The following is an 18,630-nucleotide window of genomic DNA, read 5'->3' as shown; positions in this document are numbered from 1 at the left end:
CGCATGCCTAGGCCTCTGGCTCCTCCTGCATGTCGTCTTCATGATCTCGTGACCCTGTGGCTGTGCTCCCCTCCTATCCCTGGCCCCTGCTGGAGCAGCACAGAGATCCCAAGTTCCCGTACTCCTCTGCCCCCGACATCCGGACTCCAAGGCCACCAGAGGCGTTACTCGGGTCCAACAGGACGCTCTCCCACCCCACGTGCCCCTTGGCACGGCCCTTCCCGCTGAAGTCGGCTACCAGTCTGCTGAGAAACTTCCCCTTCTGCCTTCCTCTCTCTCTCCCCCCTGACTGCCCACGAGGCCGGTCACCCACGCCCGGGACCCGAGCAAGTAGCCCCACAGCTGCCGGAAGTGAATGGTTTCTGCCAAGTACCCTCACCCTTCAAACCATAATGAAAAGGGTGCCCACGATTGATTGCTTGATTGATTGTCCAGTGTTCTGGGACAGTACTAAAGGCTCCTCACAACATCCTAGCCCAAACCCTGGGACCCTTACGGCCCCTGTTGTCCCCAAATGGAGGCGCTCCTGTTGTCCCCAAGTGGAGTCCTTAATCGAGAAGGCTACATCTAAGATGACACCAAGACTCGGGCCCATCTCCGAGGTGTTTCCCCAACACTCCCCCTCAGCATTGTGGGGTGGTGCCTGACCCCTGAAGGCCAGGTTCACAGGCTCCCCCAGCTCTCTGCTTTTCTGGGGAGGGGCTTGTCAGCAGGAATGGAAGGGCCTGTGCCCTAGAAATATCTGGCACAGGTGGCCACCACCTCCTGACTCCAAGCCCCTCAGCGTCCTCTTGGCAGCCTGGCGTGCCGCTCCCCGAACCCACCCGTGGGGCCCCAGCCCAACGCCCCCCGACTCCACAGGATGGTGGAGCCCGGCAGGGAGGTTCCCAGGCCCGGGGGCAGGCGTGTAGCCCAAACCCTCTCCCCTTGTGTACGTGGTCTCTTTCCCCCACAGCTCCAGCAGTACCCCCACCTGCGGGAGGAGATGGAGCGCATAGTCACCACCCACATCCGCGAGCGGGAGGGACGCACCAAGGACCAGGTGAGCTTCCCACCCACCCACCCACCCAACTAACCGCCTGGCTGCCTGCCTCTCTGCAGGGCCTGGGTGAACTTCGGACCCCACCTACTCGGAGGTCCTCCCCACTCTCTGCCTCTCACTCTCTCATTCTCTTTCTCCTTTGCAAAATTGCCCTCTTCTCTCTGCTCACTTTCTGAATTAGTTCTGTCTTCTCTGGTCTCCCACCTGTTTTACGTTCCCTTTTTCCCAGACTCTGCTTCCCTTCCCCGTCCCTTCTGTGTCTCCCTCTGGGTTTCTGGCTTCCCTTTTCTCTGTCTCTGTCTTTGTATGTGTCTCTGTACATGTGTATCTCTGTGTATCTGTTTGCGTGTGTCTTTGTGTGTATATTTGTGTCTCTGTTTCTCTCTCTCTCTGTATCTCCTTACTCTCCTTCATCCCTTTCTATCCTTCTCCAGGTCATGCTCCTCATAGACATTGAGCTCGCCTACATGAACACTAACCATGAGGACTTCATCGGCTTTGCCAAGTAAGCACCCCGGCTCTTCCCCGCCACCAACCCTCCATTATTCTCCCCTCAGCTATGGTTCTAAGGGTCCTTACCCTTAGAATTTATCTATTTATTTATATTAATGTCTGTCTCCCCCTCTAGACTGTGAGCTCAATGTGAGCAGGAAGGTGTCTGTTATTATAACATACTCTCCCAAGCACTTAGTACAGTGTTTGCACACAGTAAGTGCTCAATAAATATGATTGAATGAATGAATATATGAATAGAATCCCACAGTTGAGGAAGAGGCAACTTGGTCCCAGTGCTGTAGAGGAAATACATCTCAAACTTGGACTCATAGGACTAAAGCCTTTCTCCTCTTCCTCTCTCTCTTACCCCCTTACCTCTCTTCCCTCTTCCCTCTCTTTTCCCCTTCCCTCTCCTCTTTCCCCCTTCCTTCTCCTCTTTCCCCCTTCCCTCTCCTCTTTCCCCCTTCCCTCTCTTTTTCCTCCTTTCCTCTCTTTGCCTTTTCCTCTCTGTCCTCTGACAGTGCCCAGCAGCGAAGCAACCAAATGAGTAAGAAGAAAGCAGCAGGGAACCAGGTAAGTCCCACCCATGGGTGCCCATACCCTGGGCTATCTGCTGGCCCTACCCCCATCTCAACTGTCATTCCCTCCACTTGACCCACCTGGGACTCCTGGTCCCCCTGTGAGCCTGGCTTTGCGTGAGAACCCTGGAATTCACCCTCTCACTCTCTGGCTGCCCCAGTGGACCGGCAGCAGGTGCTGCCCTGAGATCTGCCCCATTAAAGTGTGTTTCTCTCCGTGACCTTTGGGATCTTGGGCAAAGGGAAAGGGAATTCAAGAAATTCCTGTGGGTTACTGCTTAATTCGTGCCAGGGATCAGCCCTTGGAATTGGCACTTCCGAGCCTGGGCGCTGCAGGTGAATCTACAGTTTAAATTTGTCCATACCTTAGGTGCTCTAAGTATCTGACCTCGTCCTAGAAGTCGGCTCTTTCACAATAACTCACTGGATTAATCTGCCCTTAGAATCTATTAGGTTCACCATTTCCTAGTCACTACAGACTAACAGGTTATGGGGACGTAGTAGTGTGAGCCCTGGCCACTCTCTCGTTACAAATTATGCCCTGCTCCAGGTTCCCGCAGCTTGTCGGAAAAAGCTAGTTTGGGCAGGAGGATTCCCTGCCCTGGTTTCTTGGGTGGATCTGGAAACTAAGGGCTGGCTAGCGCTGGTGTCCCTCTTCCCACGCTGGGAAATAATCGGCCTGCCTTAGAGGTGTCGGGCAGTCACCCCGTTATCTCTGGGGGAGTCGGATCCTGAGAGAGACTGGCGTTTGGTTATGGGCCGGGGTGGGGTGGATGGCGGGGAGGCCAGGAGCTTCCAGCAACTAACTGGCTTAGCTTATCTGTGGGCTTTGCTCTTGGTAACCCTCTCTCCTCTCTCCTGTGCTCCGGGGTGGTGGCACTGGTTGCCTTGTAAAGGATGAGATCCTGGTGAGTAGAAGGCCGGGGGGGTCACCTGGCGAGGAGGGAGGGCTGAGGGGGATCAGGGGAGCAGAGAGCCCCCAGGCAGTGGATGTGGAGTTGCTGGGGGGGCACGAAGACTGCTCCGGATCGCCTTCGTAGAGCTGAAGCAGGGCTCACCTGACGCACCTGCACCTCCACCTGGGGAACACGTGTGCTCTCACACCATGAACAAGAAGAACACTTGCAGTTGTGGGGGTGACAGTGGGTAGAGCCAACCTGCAGGTGGATGGAGCGGTCATAGGGAGAGCTGGGATCCCTGGCTGTGATGTGCTCTGTGATTTTGAGCAAGCCACACTTCATCTCTCTGAGCTTCTTTTTTAAAAAGAAAAAAATGATATTGGCTAAATGCTTACTATGTGCTGGGCACTGTACTAAGCACTGGGGTAGATATAAGCTAATCAAGTTGGACACAGTTCCTGTCCCACCTGGGGCTCACAGACTTCATCCCCATTTTAAGGATGAGGTAACTGAGATACAGAGCCATTCATTCATTCATTCCATTGTACTTACTGAGCGCTTACTGTGGGCAGAGCAGTGTACTCAGCTCTTGGGAGAGGACATTACAACAATAAGGAGGTATATTCCCTACCCAAAACACTTTTTCAGTTAGAGGGGCTAACAGATATTAATATAAATAAGTAAATAAATTACAGATATGAACAGAAGTGTGATGGGGCTGTTAGCGGGGGATGAATAAAGGGAGCAAGTGACGTGTCCAAGGTCAGACAACAGACAAATGGCAGAATGGGGATTAGAACCCGGGTCCAGACTCCTCAACCCGTGCTCTACCATTAGGCCACACTGCTTCTCAACTTTCCCTCAGGAAAGAAACCCCATCCCTTCCTTCTCCAGTGGGGGCCACAGGGGGAGGAAGAGGAGACAGAGAGACTGCACAAGAGGCATGTGCTGAGCTCCTCAGAGGAAAGGTGCTGGATAAATACGAGGGCCCAACTCTGGTTTGTTCCTGGCAACATTTCACAAATGATCCTCACCCCCTGGTCAGTCAGTCGATCAATTGATAGTACTTTCTGAGCATTGACTCCGTAGAGAGTATTTGCTAAGAGCCTAGGAGAGTACAATAAAGTTTGGTGACGCTATCCTATCAATCATTGGTACTAATTGAGCACTTACTGTGTGCAGAGCACTGTACTAAGCCCTTGGGAGAGTGCAAAAGAATGGAGTTGGTAGACATGTTCCCTGCCCACAAGGAGCTTGCAGTCTAGAGGGGGAGTAAATTATGGATACGTACATAAGTGCCATGGGGCTGAGGGTGGGGTAAATGAAGGGTGCAGATCCAAGGGCAATCCTTGCCGTCGAGGGGCTTATGGTCTAGCAAGGGAACCAGACGCTCAAGGGAATTACCGCCAGGTAGAAACAGGAAAGCTTCCGGAGCTATTCATGAGTGCAACAGCGGAGTGGAGAGTCAGAACCCAAGGTCTGAGATGATGCAGAAATGCTGAAAGAGCACGAAGTGGTTTTCTGTTGTCTCCAGGGACTCCCTAAGTCTCTCTCTTTTTTTATGGTATTTGTTAAGCACTTACTATATACCAGGCACTGTACTAAGCGCTAGGGTAGATCCAAACTAATCAGGTTGGACACGGTCCATGTCCCACATTAGACTCTCAGTCTTAATCCCCATTTTACGGATGGGATAGCTAAGGAACAGAGAAGCGAAGTGACTTGCCCAAGGTCACACAGCAGACAAGTGGTGGAGCCAGGATTAGAACCCAGATCCTTCTGACTCCCAGGCCTGCCAGTGCTCTATCCACTAGGTCGGACTGCTTCTTAGAAATGGGGCTGAGATTCAGGTCTCCAGCACCCAATGGCTCCCTCACGGATCCTTCAGGCCAGAGCACTCTTAAAGTCCCTTCTGGAGGCTCTAACCTCCTCCCCCCAGGTGCTGCCTCAGGGCGGTTCTGACTGACCAAAGAAACCCAGATGTCCCTCTGCTGTCCCCAGGGCTCCCATCCCTGCTCTTACTTCATCTGGGAGCAGCATGGTCTTGCGGAAAGAGCATGGGATGGGGAGTCAGAGGACCTGGGGTCTAATAACGGCTCTGCCACTTGCCTGCTGTGTGTCCTTGGGCAAGTCACTTTGCTTCTCTGTTCCTTAGTTAAGTCACTTCCTTTCTCCAAGCCTCACTTTCCTCACTGGAAAATGAGGATTCAATCCCTGTTTTCCCTCCCATTTAGACTATGAGCCCCATGTGGGACCGCACCCCTGCGCTTACTATAGTGCTTGGCACATAGAAAGTGCTTAACAAATATCACAGGGGAAAACAAAAACCCAACAACCTGGGAATCCGAGCAGGTGAAGGGGGTAGAGTGGGGACCTTGGGGCTCCTCTTCTCCATTTCCTCTGCCCCCGTTCTGCCCCTTAGGTGATCCGGAAAGGCTGGCTGACCATCAACAACATTGGCATCATGAAGGGTGGTTCTAAGGAGTACTGGTTTGTGCTGACAGCCGAGAACCTCTCGTGGTACAAGGATGATGAGGTGAGTGCCCTGAGCCCCTTGTGTTTGCTTCCTGGACACCGTGCTCCCCTGGGAGATTTGGTGGGAGGGAGGAGCAGGGATCGGTGTGTGGGCTTCTGGGAGGTAGGGAGGTAGGACATTTCCCCCGGGGGGGAGAGTGCTTTCCTGTAGAGAGAAGCGATGGGATCGTGGGACCTCGCTGCCAGTGGACCAGCACACCTGGGCAAAAACACTAGAGGGGACAGAAGGCAGGACCTCAGCCTGCGACTTCTCGGAGATCTCTGGGGTGCCGGGGGGGAGAGGTGGGGAGAGTGGAAGGACACAGAAAATGGTCTTAGACCCTCCTCAATCGATCATATTTATTGTTTCCTGGGTGCAGAGCACTACTCTTAAGCGCTTGGGAGAGTACAGTACAACAGTTGGTAGACATATTTCCTGCCCAAAGTGAACTTCCAGTCTAGAGGGGGAAAATATTGATATAAATTAATTACGGATATGAACATGAGTGTGGCGGAGAGGAGGGTGGAGTTGAATAAATGGTATAATTCCAAGTGCAAGGGTGACGCAGAAGGGAGTGGGAGAAAAGGAAATGAGGGCTTAGTCCGGGAAGGCCTCTTGGAGGAGATGCGCTCTTAATAAGGCTGGAAAAGATGGGGATATGAAAGGGGACGGAGCTGCAGCAGGTGGGCGAGGCGTTGGTGGCGAGATAGACGAATTGGCGAATTGGCGTTGGAGGAGTGAAGCGTGCACTTCATGGTAGTAGTGTCGTGGTAGACTGTGGTCCCTGGAGGTCCAGCTGTTGTCGGTGGAGCTGGGGCGGAATCCCCGGCTGCTGACATCTGACACCAGAACCGGCGGTTCTCGCGTCCAGGGGAGATGGCCAGCGGGGGCCTTTGACCCTCCTGGGGTCTGGGTTCTGGGGTCCAGTGGAGGCCCCCTACCGAGTGGAACGGAACCCAAAATGTGGCTTGGGCTTAGATGAGAAGGGCTTCCAGGCGCCCTCCGGCCATTCCTTGCCTTTGACTTTCTGCCTGGCCATTCGAGTCCCCTCCACCCCGGAGGGACCTCGGGGCTTAGGTGGACACGGGGGCGGGATGGGGGGGGGGGTGATGGGATGGACGAGTGTGCCTCCTCTGGACCCAGGCAGCTGCTTTCCTGTTTTCCTCATTCCAGGGCGTTCCTCCTCCCGCAGCCCCACCGGCCCCATGACACACACACGCACACGCACACAGACACAGGCCTGGCCCGGCCGCCCATGTTAACGCCTTCCCCCTGACTTGGGTCTGGCCAGCTGCAGGGGAGCCCCCAGGACGTCCCTGCAGAACGTAAGAGGGACACCCCGGCGGCCCGGCTGCTGGACTGCCACAGGCCTCTCCCTCTTTCTCTCCACACCCTCCTCCTCCTCCTCCTCCTCCTCCTCACCCTCTGTCTCCCACCCACCCCTGCCAGGCTCCTTTAAGAGCTTGGCTTTTGGCTTTAACATCTGGATTCCAGAGGTGACCGGAGTCCCAGGAATGGGGGGGGGGGAACCGGGATGCGGAGGGGGAAGGGAGGGGGATTCGTGGTAATGAACTCCAGCTGGCCAAGAAGGGGTGGGGACGGCTGGAGCAGGGCTCAGGTCTGCCCTGTGCCTCTGTGTGGGTGTCTGTCTGTGGGTTTGAGATGGTTGTAGGAAGATGGGGGTGCCCGCTCTCTGCCTTTCACCCCCCTCCTGGGTTAGGGGAGACCCAGGGCTGGTGGAGAAGAGGTGGGAGGGAGCGTCAGAGAGGGGTGCCTCTCAATGTTTTGCTAGCCCAGGGTGTGATCCCTAATCTCGGGTTTCAGGGAAGCCTCTGTCCGCCCTCCCCCGGTGGCTTGGCCTGGGCCCCAGCATCCCCCACTCCCTGCGGTGGCGGGGCCAACGGGGCCGGGGACAGGGGGACGGGCAGGGGAACGGGACCCTGTCTGACTTCCCTTCCCCGCCGTGCCCCCCCAAGTACTGCCGTGGCCCCTGGGCCTAGGTCAGAGGTCAGGGGTCAGGGGCTAGGCTGCTAGCCTGGGTGGGGGGGTTTCTGTCGGTCAAGGAGGAGCGGGCGGCTGCTGCCCCCTAGAGCCGGGTCCGGGATGGGAGGCGTGGGGCTCTGTGGCGCCCCTAGCGGCGGGGGTAAGACAGACAAAGGCCAAACCCGGCCCTGCTGCTGCTGCAGCCCCCCTCCCCCCACCCCACCGGCCACACCGGACCCCCAGACCCCGACCCCCGCCTCTCAATGACTCTCCCCCCAAAACCTCCAGCCTTCCCTTCCCCTCCTTCTGTCCTGGCCCCTGCTGGTGCCCGTCCCGTCCAGGCTCGCCCCCAGGCCCCGGCTGCATCCAGCCCCCAGCCCCCAGCCCCCAGGGAGGAGAAGTGCCCCTCCACGACCCCACACTCCGGCCAGTCACTTTCCCGCCCGCAGCCCGTTCGCGCCCAATTGTCCGGCTCCACACCTCCCCGACGCCCCCCACCCTGGCCCCGACGCCCCCCGCCCCCTCCGATGGGGCCAGCTGCAGGGAGGGAGGGAAGGGGTCGGGTCAGGTCGAAGAGAGGAGGAGGAGGAGGAAGGTGGTCCCGGCTGGTCCCGGCTGTGGGAGTCCGGTGGGTGAGTGGGTCGGCGTGCGTCTCCCAGCCCAGCCTAACCAATGTGCAGACTACTGTACAATCTTGGAGCAGTGAACAGGTAGTCTAAACACTGGGCAGACGGAGTGGAGCCTCTCGGCCTGTCCTGGCCCGGCCTGGCCTGTCCTGGCCTGTCCCGGCCTGTCCTCCGCGCGTCTTCTCCGTCCCTTGCCGTGTATTGTCTGGCGGTGGCCGCGCCGTCGGGTTGGGGGCTTGGAGGGAGCAAGCGGGCTCCTCCGCCTTGCCTTCCCCTCCCCCTCCCGGGTCCCCCCCAGGACAAGCACAACCCCCAACCCCCTACACACACACACACACACACTCTGCGGTGTTCCGGCTGGGCTCCGGCGACTGTCCGGGACGGCCGTCGAGGTTGTCCGTCGGGGGGCCCGTCGGGGCCAGCGCGCTCTCCATCCTCCTCCATCCTCCTCGTCCATCCTCCTCCTCCTCCATCCTCCTCCTCCTCCATCCTCCTCCGCCCCCGTCCGGCTGCTCAGTCTCCCCCGGTCCGGCCCTTCGGACCCCCGGCCCCCCGGTCCCCCGGCCACCGCTCGGCGCGCCCCTCCTGGCCCGTTTGACGTGGCAGACGAGGCGGGCGGCGGGGAAGGAGGGGCCAGGAGGGGAACCGAGGGGAGGGGACGGGGACGGGAGGGGAGCCGGCCCGGGGGCTGGGACTGGGGGGCCGCCAGGAAGTCAGAGCCGGGGTGGGGGGGTGGGGGAGGAGAGGAGGAGGAGGAGGGAAGGGGGAAGAGGAAGAGGAGAGGGGAAGGGAGAAGAAGAGGAAGAGGAGAAAGGGGGTAGAGAGGAGGAGGAGGAGGGAGGGGAGAAGAGGAGGAGGAGGGGGGCATGGAGGAGGAGGGAGGCGAGAAGAGGAGGAGGAGGAAGGGGGTAGGGAGGAGGAGGAGGGAGGGGAGAAGAGGAGGAGGAGGGAGGGAAGAGGAGAAGAGGAAGGGGGAGCAAGGACCTCGTTGTGGGCGGAGAACGTGTCTGCTCATTCTGTTGTCGTGTACTCACCCGAGCGCTTAGTACAGTGCCCTGCACAGAGTAGATGCTCAATAAAAACCACTGAGGAGGAGGAGGAGGGAGGGGAGAGGAGAAGGGAAGAAGGGGGAAAGAGTCGGAGGCTTCATACCTGACTGTGGCCCCGGCGGAGAGTCGGGCCCGGCCGCCACCGCCGCCCACTCTGACAGTTCCAGATGCTCCTAGACGCATATGGTGCTCCCACTTCCCCACTTCCTTTCCTCCGCCCCCCCCCCCGCCCGCTTCCTCTCGCTCTGCCCCAGCCCCTGCCCCTGCCCCAGCCCCTGCCCCTGCCCCTGCCCTGCCCTGTCCGGGATAAAGAGCGCTTTATATGACATAGAGGAGATCCGGCCTGGCCGGCTTGGGGGTTCAAATGGGCATCGACCCCGCCCCCCCACCAGCCCACCACCGTGGGAGGGGGAGAAGGAGGGATGACCTCGCCCCGACCCCTCCGCCACACCTCCCCTCTCCAGGGATGGAAAGGGTTAATGAGAAGGCGCCCCTTCAGTCCTGACTTCGAACGTAGGTTTTTGGCATCCTCGTGTGTGCCTACGTGGGGCTGGTGCCCGCTCCCCAACCACGCGTCCCCGTCCCCCGTCCATCCTCTCCCCTCCCCCTGGGGTCTCTGGGCCTGGACACACCTCCCGCCCACGGTTCTGTCTGCACCCCCAAAACCGGCCCTTTCTGGAGTCGCCAGGTGCCCTCTCCGGCATGCCGACATGCATGGGTCGACACATGTAGGTGACATGCCAACTTGCTGGTTCCCATGCCAACATGTAGGAGTGCAAATGCCCCGACCAGACACATCCAACACTTTATGCCACAACATACAAGAATGGGGGCAGCTCATGTCAGTAGATCACACTACATGGGTAGGTGTGACACACTAAGTTCATGTTAAAATATAGGACCCCCCCCCACTTCCCTTTCTCCCCCACTTTCCTATCTCCCGGGGCACACTGTCCAGGGCCTCACCCTTAGCTCTAGAGGTCAGGACCTCGAAAATGTTGGGAGGGGGCTGCTCGGGTGTCCCGGCTCAGGTGAGGTTAAAAGATTTTGGCTGCGGAGATGGGAGTTGGAGAAGAGAAAAGGTCGTCTTTTTCTCTGTCCTGGATTCTGGAAATTGCTCCGCGCCACGTCCCCTTTCTCCAGGACCTCCCGTTGTGCCCCTCCCTACCTCTCCTCCCCCCCCCCCCCCCGTTAAGGGGAGAGGAGTCTGTCCTGCAGTGCCCTCTTGGCCTAGTGCCTCCCCAGAAGTGTCTCTGTGCCTGGTTGTGGGAGAGCCGCGGGGGTGGGTCTGGGGGGACACGGAGAGGGGACTCCCCGGAGAGAATCTGGGCTGGCAGAGATCAGCCTCAGCCTGAAGAGGGGGCAGGGCTAGTTAAGGGGCTTGAAGCTGGAATGCTATGCTGCTTGGGTTCTGCCCCCACCTAGGGGATGGGGACCCTCTGGATGGGTTCTTAAGTTCTGCTCCCTGCTGAGCCCCCAGGGCTCCAAGGCAATCCCCCCCCCCCCATTTCTCCTCTCCTTGTGTGAGTTGCCTCTATTCCCAGAGCGGTGCGCCGCCCCCCCACCCCCCATCCTCCCTCCCACCTCCACTGTCCCCATTCTCCCCTGCTGGGCCATAAGGGGCCTCCGCTTCTGATCAAAGTGGGGTGATAGGCCAGAGGAGAATGCTCTCCCTACTTCCTAGCCGTGCTACTTTCTTAGGGTTGACAGAACCCTCCCCGTGCACATATTCAGTTCCTCCCCCAGCTGTACACATTATAACTCTGCACGCATTCATACTGCACACATTCCAGTCCCCCATGCACATATACACCCCCCCAGTGCGCACATATTCAACCGGCACACATTACAGTTCCCCATGTACACTCCCCATTGCACACAGATTCAACTCTTCCCCAGCTGCACACACATCCATTCCTGCACACATTACATTGTTGCCCACATTACAACCTCCCATGTACATATACCATCTCCTCACATACATACACAGCTCCTCAAACCCTCAAATATGTCCAACCCTCAATTTACAACCCTCAAATCCACACCCACCCTTGTGTCCACTGACTCAAGCCCAACTCCACCTCCCCGCCTTCCCCCACAAGCACATACCCAAACACACATCTGCTCATAGACACACACACACACACACACACACACACACACACACACACACACATGCGCGTGAGTGTACACAGCCCCTGATTGCTACCACATGGGCCGGGGGCTGAGCCAGCCCTTTGAAGCCAGGGCCCCCAGGCAGCCCGCTCCCCCCTTTCCTGTCTCCACACTCAGGAAATGAAGTCACAGCCTGATCTAAACCAGGCGCTGCAGGAGGAGGGAGGCCCCGGGCAGTTGTCGGGAAGGGTGGTGCGGGGTGGCCTCCAGGCCCCGGGGTGTTCTCTGACGGTCCATCCCTCAGTCCCCTCTCCTGGAGCGCCTGGGTCTAGCTGTAAGGACGGGCAGCTGGTGACTCCAGCCGAGCAGGAGGCTTCCAGCCGGGGGCACTGAGGGATCCCTATATCCCGCTCCCATCCTCTCCCCTCCTCGGGCAGGAGGGACAGGAGCAGACTGCCCCATCCAAAAACAGAGGAACCAGGGGTGGGAATCCACAGGGCATCAGAGACCCTCTCCTACTGTGTTGGCGCTCAGTGTCAGCTCTCTGCAGGTGGGGGTAGGGGGGCTGGTCCGGACCCCCCGAGGTGAGAGGAACCATCGGGTCAAGGCCGAGCTCCGAGGTCTGGCCCCCGAAACCTAAGGGCCGAGCCGCCCGACATCTCTGGCCTGGTCAGAAGGGATCCAGTGAGCGGGGCCGAGCTGGAGCCCGGGCTGCCGGATGCCACTTCGCCCGAGACACAGTCTGGGTGGGTAGTGAGGGACCGGAAGGTCCAGCGGGGCCTAGTGGGAGCCACAGGACCTGAGTTCTAATCCCACTTCTGCCACTTGCCTGCGGTCTGACCTTGTATCAATCACTTAAAATTCTCTGGGCCTCAGTTCCCTCAACTGCAAAATGGGGTTTCAATACCTGTTCTCCCTCCTGCTTAGACTGTGAGCCCCATGTGTTCGTCCTGATTAACTTGTATCTACCCCAGCGCGTGAAACAGTGCCTGGCACATAGTGAGCACTTAACAAGTGCTGTTAAAAAAACAAAAGGTTCATCTCAGGCTTCCCTGGAAAGCGGGGTCTACCCCTCACCCAACCTAGGGTACAGAACCTCCACCCCTTCCCCAGGGCCTCCTTCCTCATTCAGGTCTGTGGAAGTTCCTCGGTTCGGTCCCTGTCCGAGAAGCATCCATTGGGATGTGTCCACTAATTCGGATGTACCGTACTCTCCCGAGCGCTTAGTATAGTGCTGTGCACATAGTAAGAGCTCGGTAAATACGAGTGATGATTGATTGAAGTCGCTTCGTGTCCCCAACTGGTCTGGGGTAACTTGGGCGGGAACCCTGGGCAGAGGGCGCCCCCTGGTGCCCGCCTGTGGCATTCCGGCGCAAGCCGGGGGCAGTTTCAGCTGGGGGTCGGAGCCCGGAGGGAGGATGAATAATAATAATAATAATGTTGGTATTTGTTAAGCACTTACTATGTGCAGAGCACTGTTCTAAGCGCTGGGGTAGATAACAGGGGAATCAGGTCTTCCCACGTGAGGCTCCCAGTCTTAATCCCCATTTTACAGAAGAGGTAACTGAGGGACAGAGAAGTGAAGTGACTTGCCCAGAGTCACACACTGACAGGTGGCGAAGCCGGGATTAGAATCCGTGACCTCTGACTCCTAAGCCCGTGCTCTTTCCACTGAGCCACGCTGCTTTTCATGAAGGTCAGGAGACTGGCCTGGATGTGAACCCCCATCTTAGCTCTGCACCCGTTTTATTTATATTAATGTCTGTCTCCCCCGCTAGACCGTGAGCTCATTTGGGGCAGGGAATGGGTCTGTTATATTGTTACACTGTATTCATTCATTCATTCAATAGTATTTCTTGACCGCTTACTATGTGCAGAGCACTGTACTAAGCACTTGGGATGAATAAGTCGGCAACAGATAGAGACAGTCCCTGCCGTTTGACGGGCTTACAGTCTAATCGGGGGAGACGGACAGACAAGAACAATGGCAATAAATACAGTCAACTGTATTCTCCCAAGGGCTTACTACAGTGCTCTTTACCCCCTAAGTGCTAAGTAAATCCGGATCGACTGACTGACTGTGCCTTTCAGGAAAAGGAGAAGAAGTACATGCTGCCCGTGGACAACCTGAAGCTCCGAGATGTGGAGAAGGGCTTCATGTCGAGCAAGCACATCTTTGCCCTCTTCAACACGGAGCAGAGGTACCCGCCCTCCCCCTTGCCTCCACCCGAGTCCTGGAGGGTCTGGGGAGCAGGTTCAGCTGCCCCCTGGGTGGGCGGGCATGGGGGCTGGGAGGCAGGGCACCTGGGTTCTTCCTGTTCACCCTGGGGCCCCCGACCATCTCCCAGGAACGTGTACAAGGATTACCGGCAGCTGGAGCTGGCCTGCGAGACCCAGGAGGAGGTGGACAGCTGGAAGGCATCGTTCCTGCGGGCCGGGGTGTATCCAGAGAGGGTTGGGGTGAGTCTGGGTCCTTCGGGAGGGGGGGGTCCTTGGAGGAGAGGAGACACCACCCACGTCTCTCGGTGCCTCCTCTTGCCCCAACTATCCCCTCCTTGGGCTTGCTGGCGGCCTCCGGCCCAGAAGCTGAGCCTCTACCCTCTCTGCCTTCCCCAGTTCCTCCCTGGGCTATCTCTACCAGCTGAGTGTGGAGGCTCCAGGAGGGGCCTTGACTCCCCAAGGTTCCTGCTCTCTCTGGGGTCACGTCCCCATTCCAGCCCCCAGCTGGTTCCTCCCTTAGATCTACCCCGGCCTCTGGAGGCCCCTCCTCCCTGAGGGACCCAGGGTTCAGTGGTGATTTTCCCAACAGCCTTTTGGACCTCCTTGCTCCCACACAGTTTCAGCAGCTCCCATTGGATAGACTGTGGTTTGTGGTGGTGGCAGCAGGGCAGGGGAGGAAGGTCAACTCACAACCTCTAGAGAACTCCAGCACAGAGTGTCCTTTTTTTTTTATGGTATCTGTGTAGTCCTTACTATGTGCCAGGCACTGTATTAAGTGCTGGGGTACATACAAGGTAATCAGGTTAGACACAATCCATATCTCACATAGGGTTCACAGTCTTAGTCCCCATTTTACAGATGAGGTAACTGAGGCACAGAGAAGTGACTTGCCCAAGGTCACACACAATAGACAAATGGTGAAGCTACCTGCCCCAGCCTGACTCCTGTCTCTCTCTCTCTGAGGTTTTTTTGTCCCCCCCCACCTCCTCTCTGTTTCTTGTGCCTCCTCAGTCTCTCAAATGATGCTTTCTCACATTCCCTACTGAGGTTGCACTTCCCACTTCCCACTACCCACTTCCTCCAGTCCCTAGACCCATCAACCACCTGCTCCTCCTTAGATAGCATAGGGTTGGGTTGCCGAGTGGCCACTCTCAGCTCTAAATTCACCCCCCTTCCCACTTCCCTGTCTGTGTTTCTCCCGTTGGGCCCGCGGTGCGTGGTGGTGGTCGTGCTGCGGCTACCGGTCTTTCGGTGTGGGACCTCCGGATCACCCCTCAGGACAAGGAGAAAGTAAGTTTCTCCCCTCCCTTTCCCCTGCCTTAAGAGCCTCCACTCATCCTCCTGCCCCTCTCCTCCCTGCCTCTCGGCAACCTGCTCCCCCCCAATCCCTGCTCTTTCCCGGGGGCCTGGGCTGCCCCCCAACTCCCTGCCAGCTCTCTCGTCCTCGGGCTAGCTCTGCTTCGTCTGTGCCCAATCTGTTAGTACCGGGCTGGAGAGTTTGGCCTGGTGTCCGGGTCCCTGGAGATTCCTCCTTGCCTCTGCCTGAGCCCTAGAGGTTCTGGGGGAACAGGTCTTGCCTTCTTGTGGCCCCCATTATGGGGTGTCTCCTTCCCTCATCCCCACTGCTTGTGGGGGTTGAAGCCGGGTCAGCAGAGTCCTAAGATGAGTGGGAGGGACCGAACCCGCCTCTCCCACTGGCTCCTCCAAAGGGAGGAGGTGACGGCTTGGGATGCCAAGGAGATGACGGCCCAGGAGGGCAAGGAGCGGGATGCCCTGGACCCCATCCGTGCCCTCAGCACTGTCCTTCCAGGGCATCCAGCCTCCATCTACCCAAGCTGAAGAGCAGGAAGTCGGGGGGGGGGCCAGAGTGGGACTGCCTTGGTTCACCTCTAGCTGTATGCCTCTGCACTCCTATCCTCTGGGTCAACCCGGCATGAACCAATCAGGGCCAGGGAACTGGGGTAGGTTAAGGAAGGGGAGAGTGGAAGCTCGGAGAAATAAGGATGTGTTTGGGGCAGGGCCCAGGGGAAGGTCAAGGGAGGGTGAGCAGGGTGTAGGAGTGAGGCATGGAAGCAAATGACAGTCGGGGTGGGACTGGGGCAAGAGGGGCGGGGAAGGCGCAATGGGTGCGGTTAACTTGTCCTGAGGGCCAGAGTTGGAGTGGTGGTAGGGGAGCCGGAGCTGAAACCAAGCCGCCTGTGCCCTCCCCGCCCCTCCCCACCCCCAGGCCAGCGAGAGTGAGGAGAATGGCTCGGACAGCTTCATGCACTCGATGGACCCCCAGCTGGAGAGGCAGGTGGAGACCATCCGCAACCTGGTGGACTCCTACATGGCCATCGTCAACAAGACCATCCGGGACCTCATGCCCAAGACCATCATGCACCTGATGATCAACAATGTACGTGGTCACTGCGGGGCTGGGGAGGCTCCAGGACCATCGGCGGTGCCCTCTCCTGGGGGAGGGGGAGGGCCAAGGCAGGAGATGTGACCTTTATAAGGCTACGAAGGTGGGAAGAGTGGGAGTTTGATGTATATTTGGAGGGAGAAGGGAGGTCTGGATCAGAGGGAGGATGAGGGAAAGGGGTCAGTGGAGAGACAGACAAAATTGAGCTGACGCTGGAAGAGTGAAGTGTGTGAGCTGGGCTGTAGTAGGATCAGAGAAGGAAGAAGGAGGGGAAGAACGGATTGAGGGCTTTAAAGCCGACGGTGAGGAGTTTCTGTTCGATGCGGCGGTGGGTGGGTAACTACTGGAGGTTCTTGAAGAGTGGGGAAACGTGGACTGAACTTTTTTTTAGAATAATGATCTGGGCAGCAGAGAGAAGTCTGGACTGGAGTGGGGAGAAGTCAGGAGGCAGGGAGGTCAGCGAAGAGGCTGATAGAGTAATCGAGGTGGGATAAGCGCTTGGATCAGCTCAGTAGCAGTTTGGATGGAGAGGAAAGGGCGGAAATTAGCAATGTTGTGCAACGGAGAGCTAGCTCTGGAGGGGAGGACGGCTAATGAGACCCAAGCCAGATCCAGGGCTCTGTAGAATGGACTCGGCCTAGTCCCAGACTCAAATGCTAGGCCACTCTCAGACCCCAGGATTTTTCTGCCTCCCCGGTCTGTCCCTGGCCCTTTCCTGAAGGGTTCCTCTAATTAATTAATTCATTCAGTCGCCTTTATTGAGTGCTCACTTTGTGCAAAGCGCTGTGCTAAGCACTTGGGAGAGTACAATGTAACAATAAACTGACATATTCCCTGCCCACAATGACCCTCTCCTAGATCCTGCCGCTCCTGGTCATCCTGGGCTTCTTCACTTTCCCCTGCCCGGTGGCTCTTTCCTGCCGGTGGGTGACTCGCTCACCCACCGTCCCACTCCTCTTTGCAGCCAGGACCTCATCTGCTGTGCCCCTGCCCCCGTCCTTGAAGACTAACAGTATCCTGAGTTTCCAGCTTGTTCTTCACAAAGATAATAATAATTATGGTTTCTGTTGGGTGCTTAGTATGTGCCAACACTGTTCAAAGTGCTGCAGTAGATACAAGATAATCAGGTTGGACAGAATTCCCAACCCCCTGGGACTCATGCCATTCCCCAGCTCTTCTTTCCTTTTTACCCCTGGTCACTCTGAGTTGAGGGTTAAAAAGAAAAATTATAGCAACTCGTGCCCCACCCTGGAAGTTAACAGGCTTCCAGGGTTGGGGTGAGGATGGTCACCACGGCCGGCCACTGAAAAAGACGTCGGACATACTGCCCCGGGCTTCAGGCAGGGCATGGGGGATTGGGAGAGGTTGAGGCTGTGGCTGGTGGAAGGGGCTGGGGACGAGGCCGGGTGGCACTGCCCCTCCCCTGCCGGCCCAGAACACCTGCTCCACAGCTCTTAATTCTCTTGGAGCTTGGATTCAGGACAGATCTCATGATGGGCAGGGAACGTGTCCGCTAATTCTGTTGTATCGAACTCTCCCAAGCACTTAGTACAGTGTTCTGCACATAGTAAGCGCTCAATTAACTTAATGATCGGATCCATCTTACTTGCCTGGGCGCTCCCGCTTTGGATGCCAAAGAGAGACGGGGACTCTTCAGCCCATTTTGTGGAGAGGACTCTGAGGCCCAAAAAGGTTAAGCGACACTGAGGCCAAGTGGCACATAAGAGGTGGATGGACCTGGGTTAGATTTTGGCCTCCTGATTCCCAAACTCAGCCCAGTGAGAGAGGACAAAGAGGGGTTAATCAATCAATGGTATTTATTGAGTGTTTACTATGTGCTGGGCACTCTACTAGCTGCTTGGAAGAATACGGTACAGTGGAGTTGGTAGACATGTATCCTGCCCACAGGGAACTCAAAGTCTAAAATAGTAGTGATGATGATATTTATTTAGCTCCTATTGAGTAGTGCAGTGTACTAAATAATAATTCCGGTGTTGGTTAAGTGCTTACTGTGTGCCAGGCACTGTACTAAGCGCTGGGGCGGATACAAGCAAATCGGGTTGGACACAGTCCCTTGACCCACGTGGGGCTCACAGTCTCATTCCCCAATTTCCAGATAAGGTAACTGAGGCCCAGAGAAGGGAAGTGACTTGTCCAAGGTCACACAGCAGACAGGTGGCGGAGCTGGGATTAGAACCCATGACCTTCTGACTGCCAGGTCCTCTCCCAAGCGCTTAGTCCAGTGCTCTGCCGCCAGGAAGCGCTCAATAAATACCACTAATGGATTGATCCTCAGACCAAGGACTTCATCCACTCGGAGCTGCTGGCCAACCTGTACTCGTGCGGGGACCAGAACACGCTGATGGAGGAGTCGGCGGAGCAGGCCCAGCGGCGGGACGAGATGCTGCGCATGTACCACGCCCTGAAGGAGGCACTCAACATCATCGGCGACATCAACACCACCACCATCAGCACCCCCATGCCCCCGCCCGTGGACGACTCCTGGCTGCAGGTGCAGAGCGTACCGTCCGGACGCAGGTACCAGGGGCGGCCCCGCCCCCCGGCGGCTCCGCCCTGGGGTGGGAAGGAGGGGCCCCACCCCCTCCCGCGCCCCCCACCCCGGCAGGAGCCAGGGGGTCGGGACCGGGGCCTGGAATTCCAGCGGGAGAGAGGCTGGCCGGGAGGAAAGGGGTGCATCCGAGGA

General features: G+C 57.6%; 1 protein-coding gene across 12 annotated transcripts in view; it reads left to right on the top strand.

Moving 5' to 3' along the window:
• The window catches only part of DNM1 (dynamin 1), a 52,561-nt gene that overhangs the window by 26,919 nt on the left and 7,012 nt on the right, over positions 1 to 18,630 (top strand). For 9 of the 12 annotated variants that reach the window (XM_029064171.2, XM_029064169.2, XM_029064175.2 and 6 more), the window contains exons 11-20: positions 956 to 1,042; positions 1,477 to 1,547; positions 2,059 to 2,110; positions 3,012 to 3,023; positions 5,437 to 5,550; positions 13,394 to 13,503; positions 13,651 to 13,762; positions 14,801 to 14,812; positions 15,750 to 15,920; positions 18,223 to 18,464. In XM_029064171.2, the coding sequence (XP_028920004.1) occupies positions 956 to 1,042; positions 1,477 to 1,547; positions 2,059 to 2,110; positions 3,012 to 3,023; positions 5,437 to 5,550; positions 13,394 to 13,503; positions 13,651 to 13,762; positions 14,801 to 14,812; positions 15,750 to 15,920; positions 18,223 to 18,464 (983 nt within the window). The remainder of the gene's footprint in view (positions 1 to 955; positions 1,043 to 1,476; positions 1,548 to 2,058; positions 2,111 to 3,011; positions 3,024 to 5,436; positions 5,551 to 13,393; positions 13,504 to 13,650; positions 13,763 to 14,800; positions 14,813 to 15,749; positions 15,921 to 18,222; positions 18,465 to 18,630) is intronic. The other 3 variants (XR_003759041.2, XR_003759042.2, XM_039911759.1) reach the window with 2 other exon arrangements.

Source organism: Ornithorhynchus anatinus, chromosome 4 (genome assembly GCF_004115215.2).
Source record: "Ornithorhynchus anatinus isolate Pmale09 chromosome 4, mOrnAna1.pri.v4, whole genome shotgun sequence".
Classification (NCBI taxonomy): Eukaryota; Metazoa; Chordata; class Mammalia; order Monotremata; family Ornithorhynchidae; genus Ornithorhynchus; species Ornithorhynchus anatinus.
The sequence above is the reverse complement of the archived record's forward strand: the minus strand, read 5'-3'. Positions and strand labels throughout refer to the sequence as shown.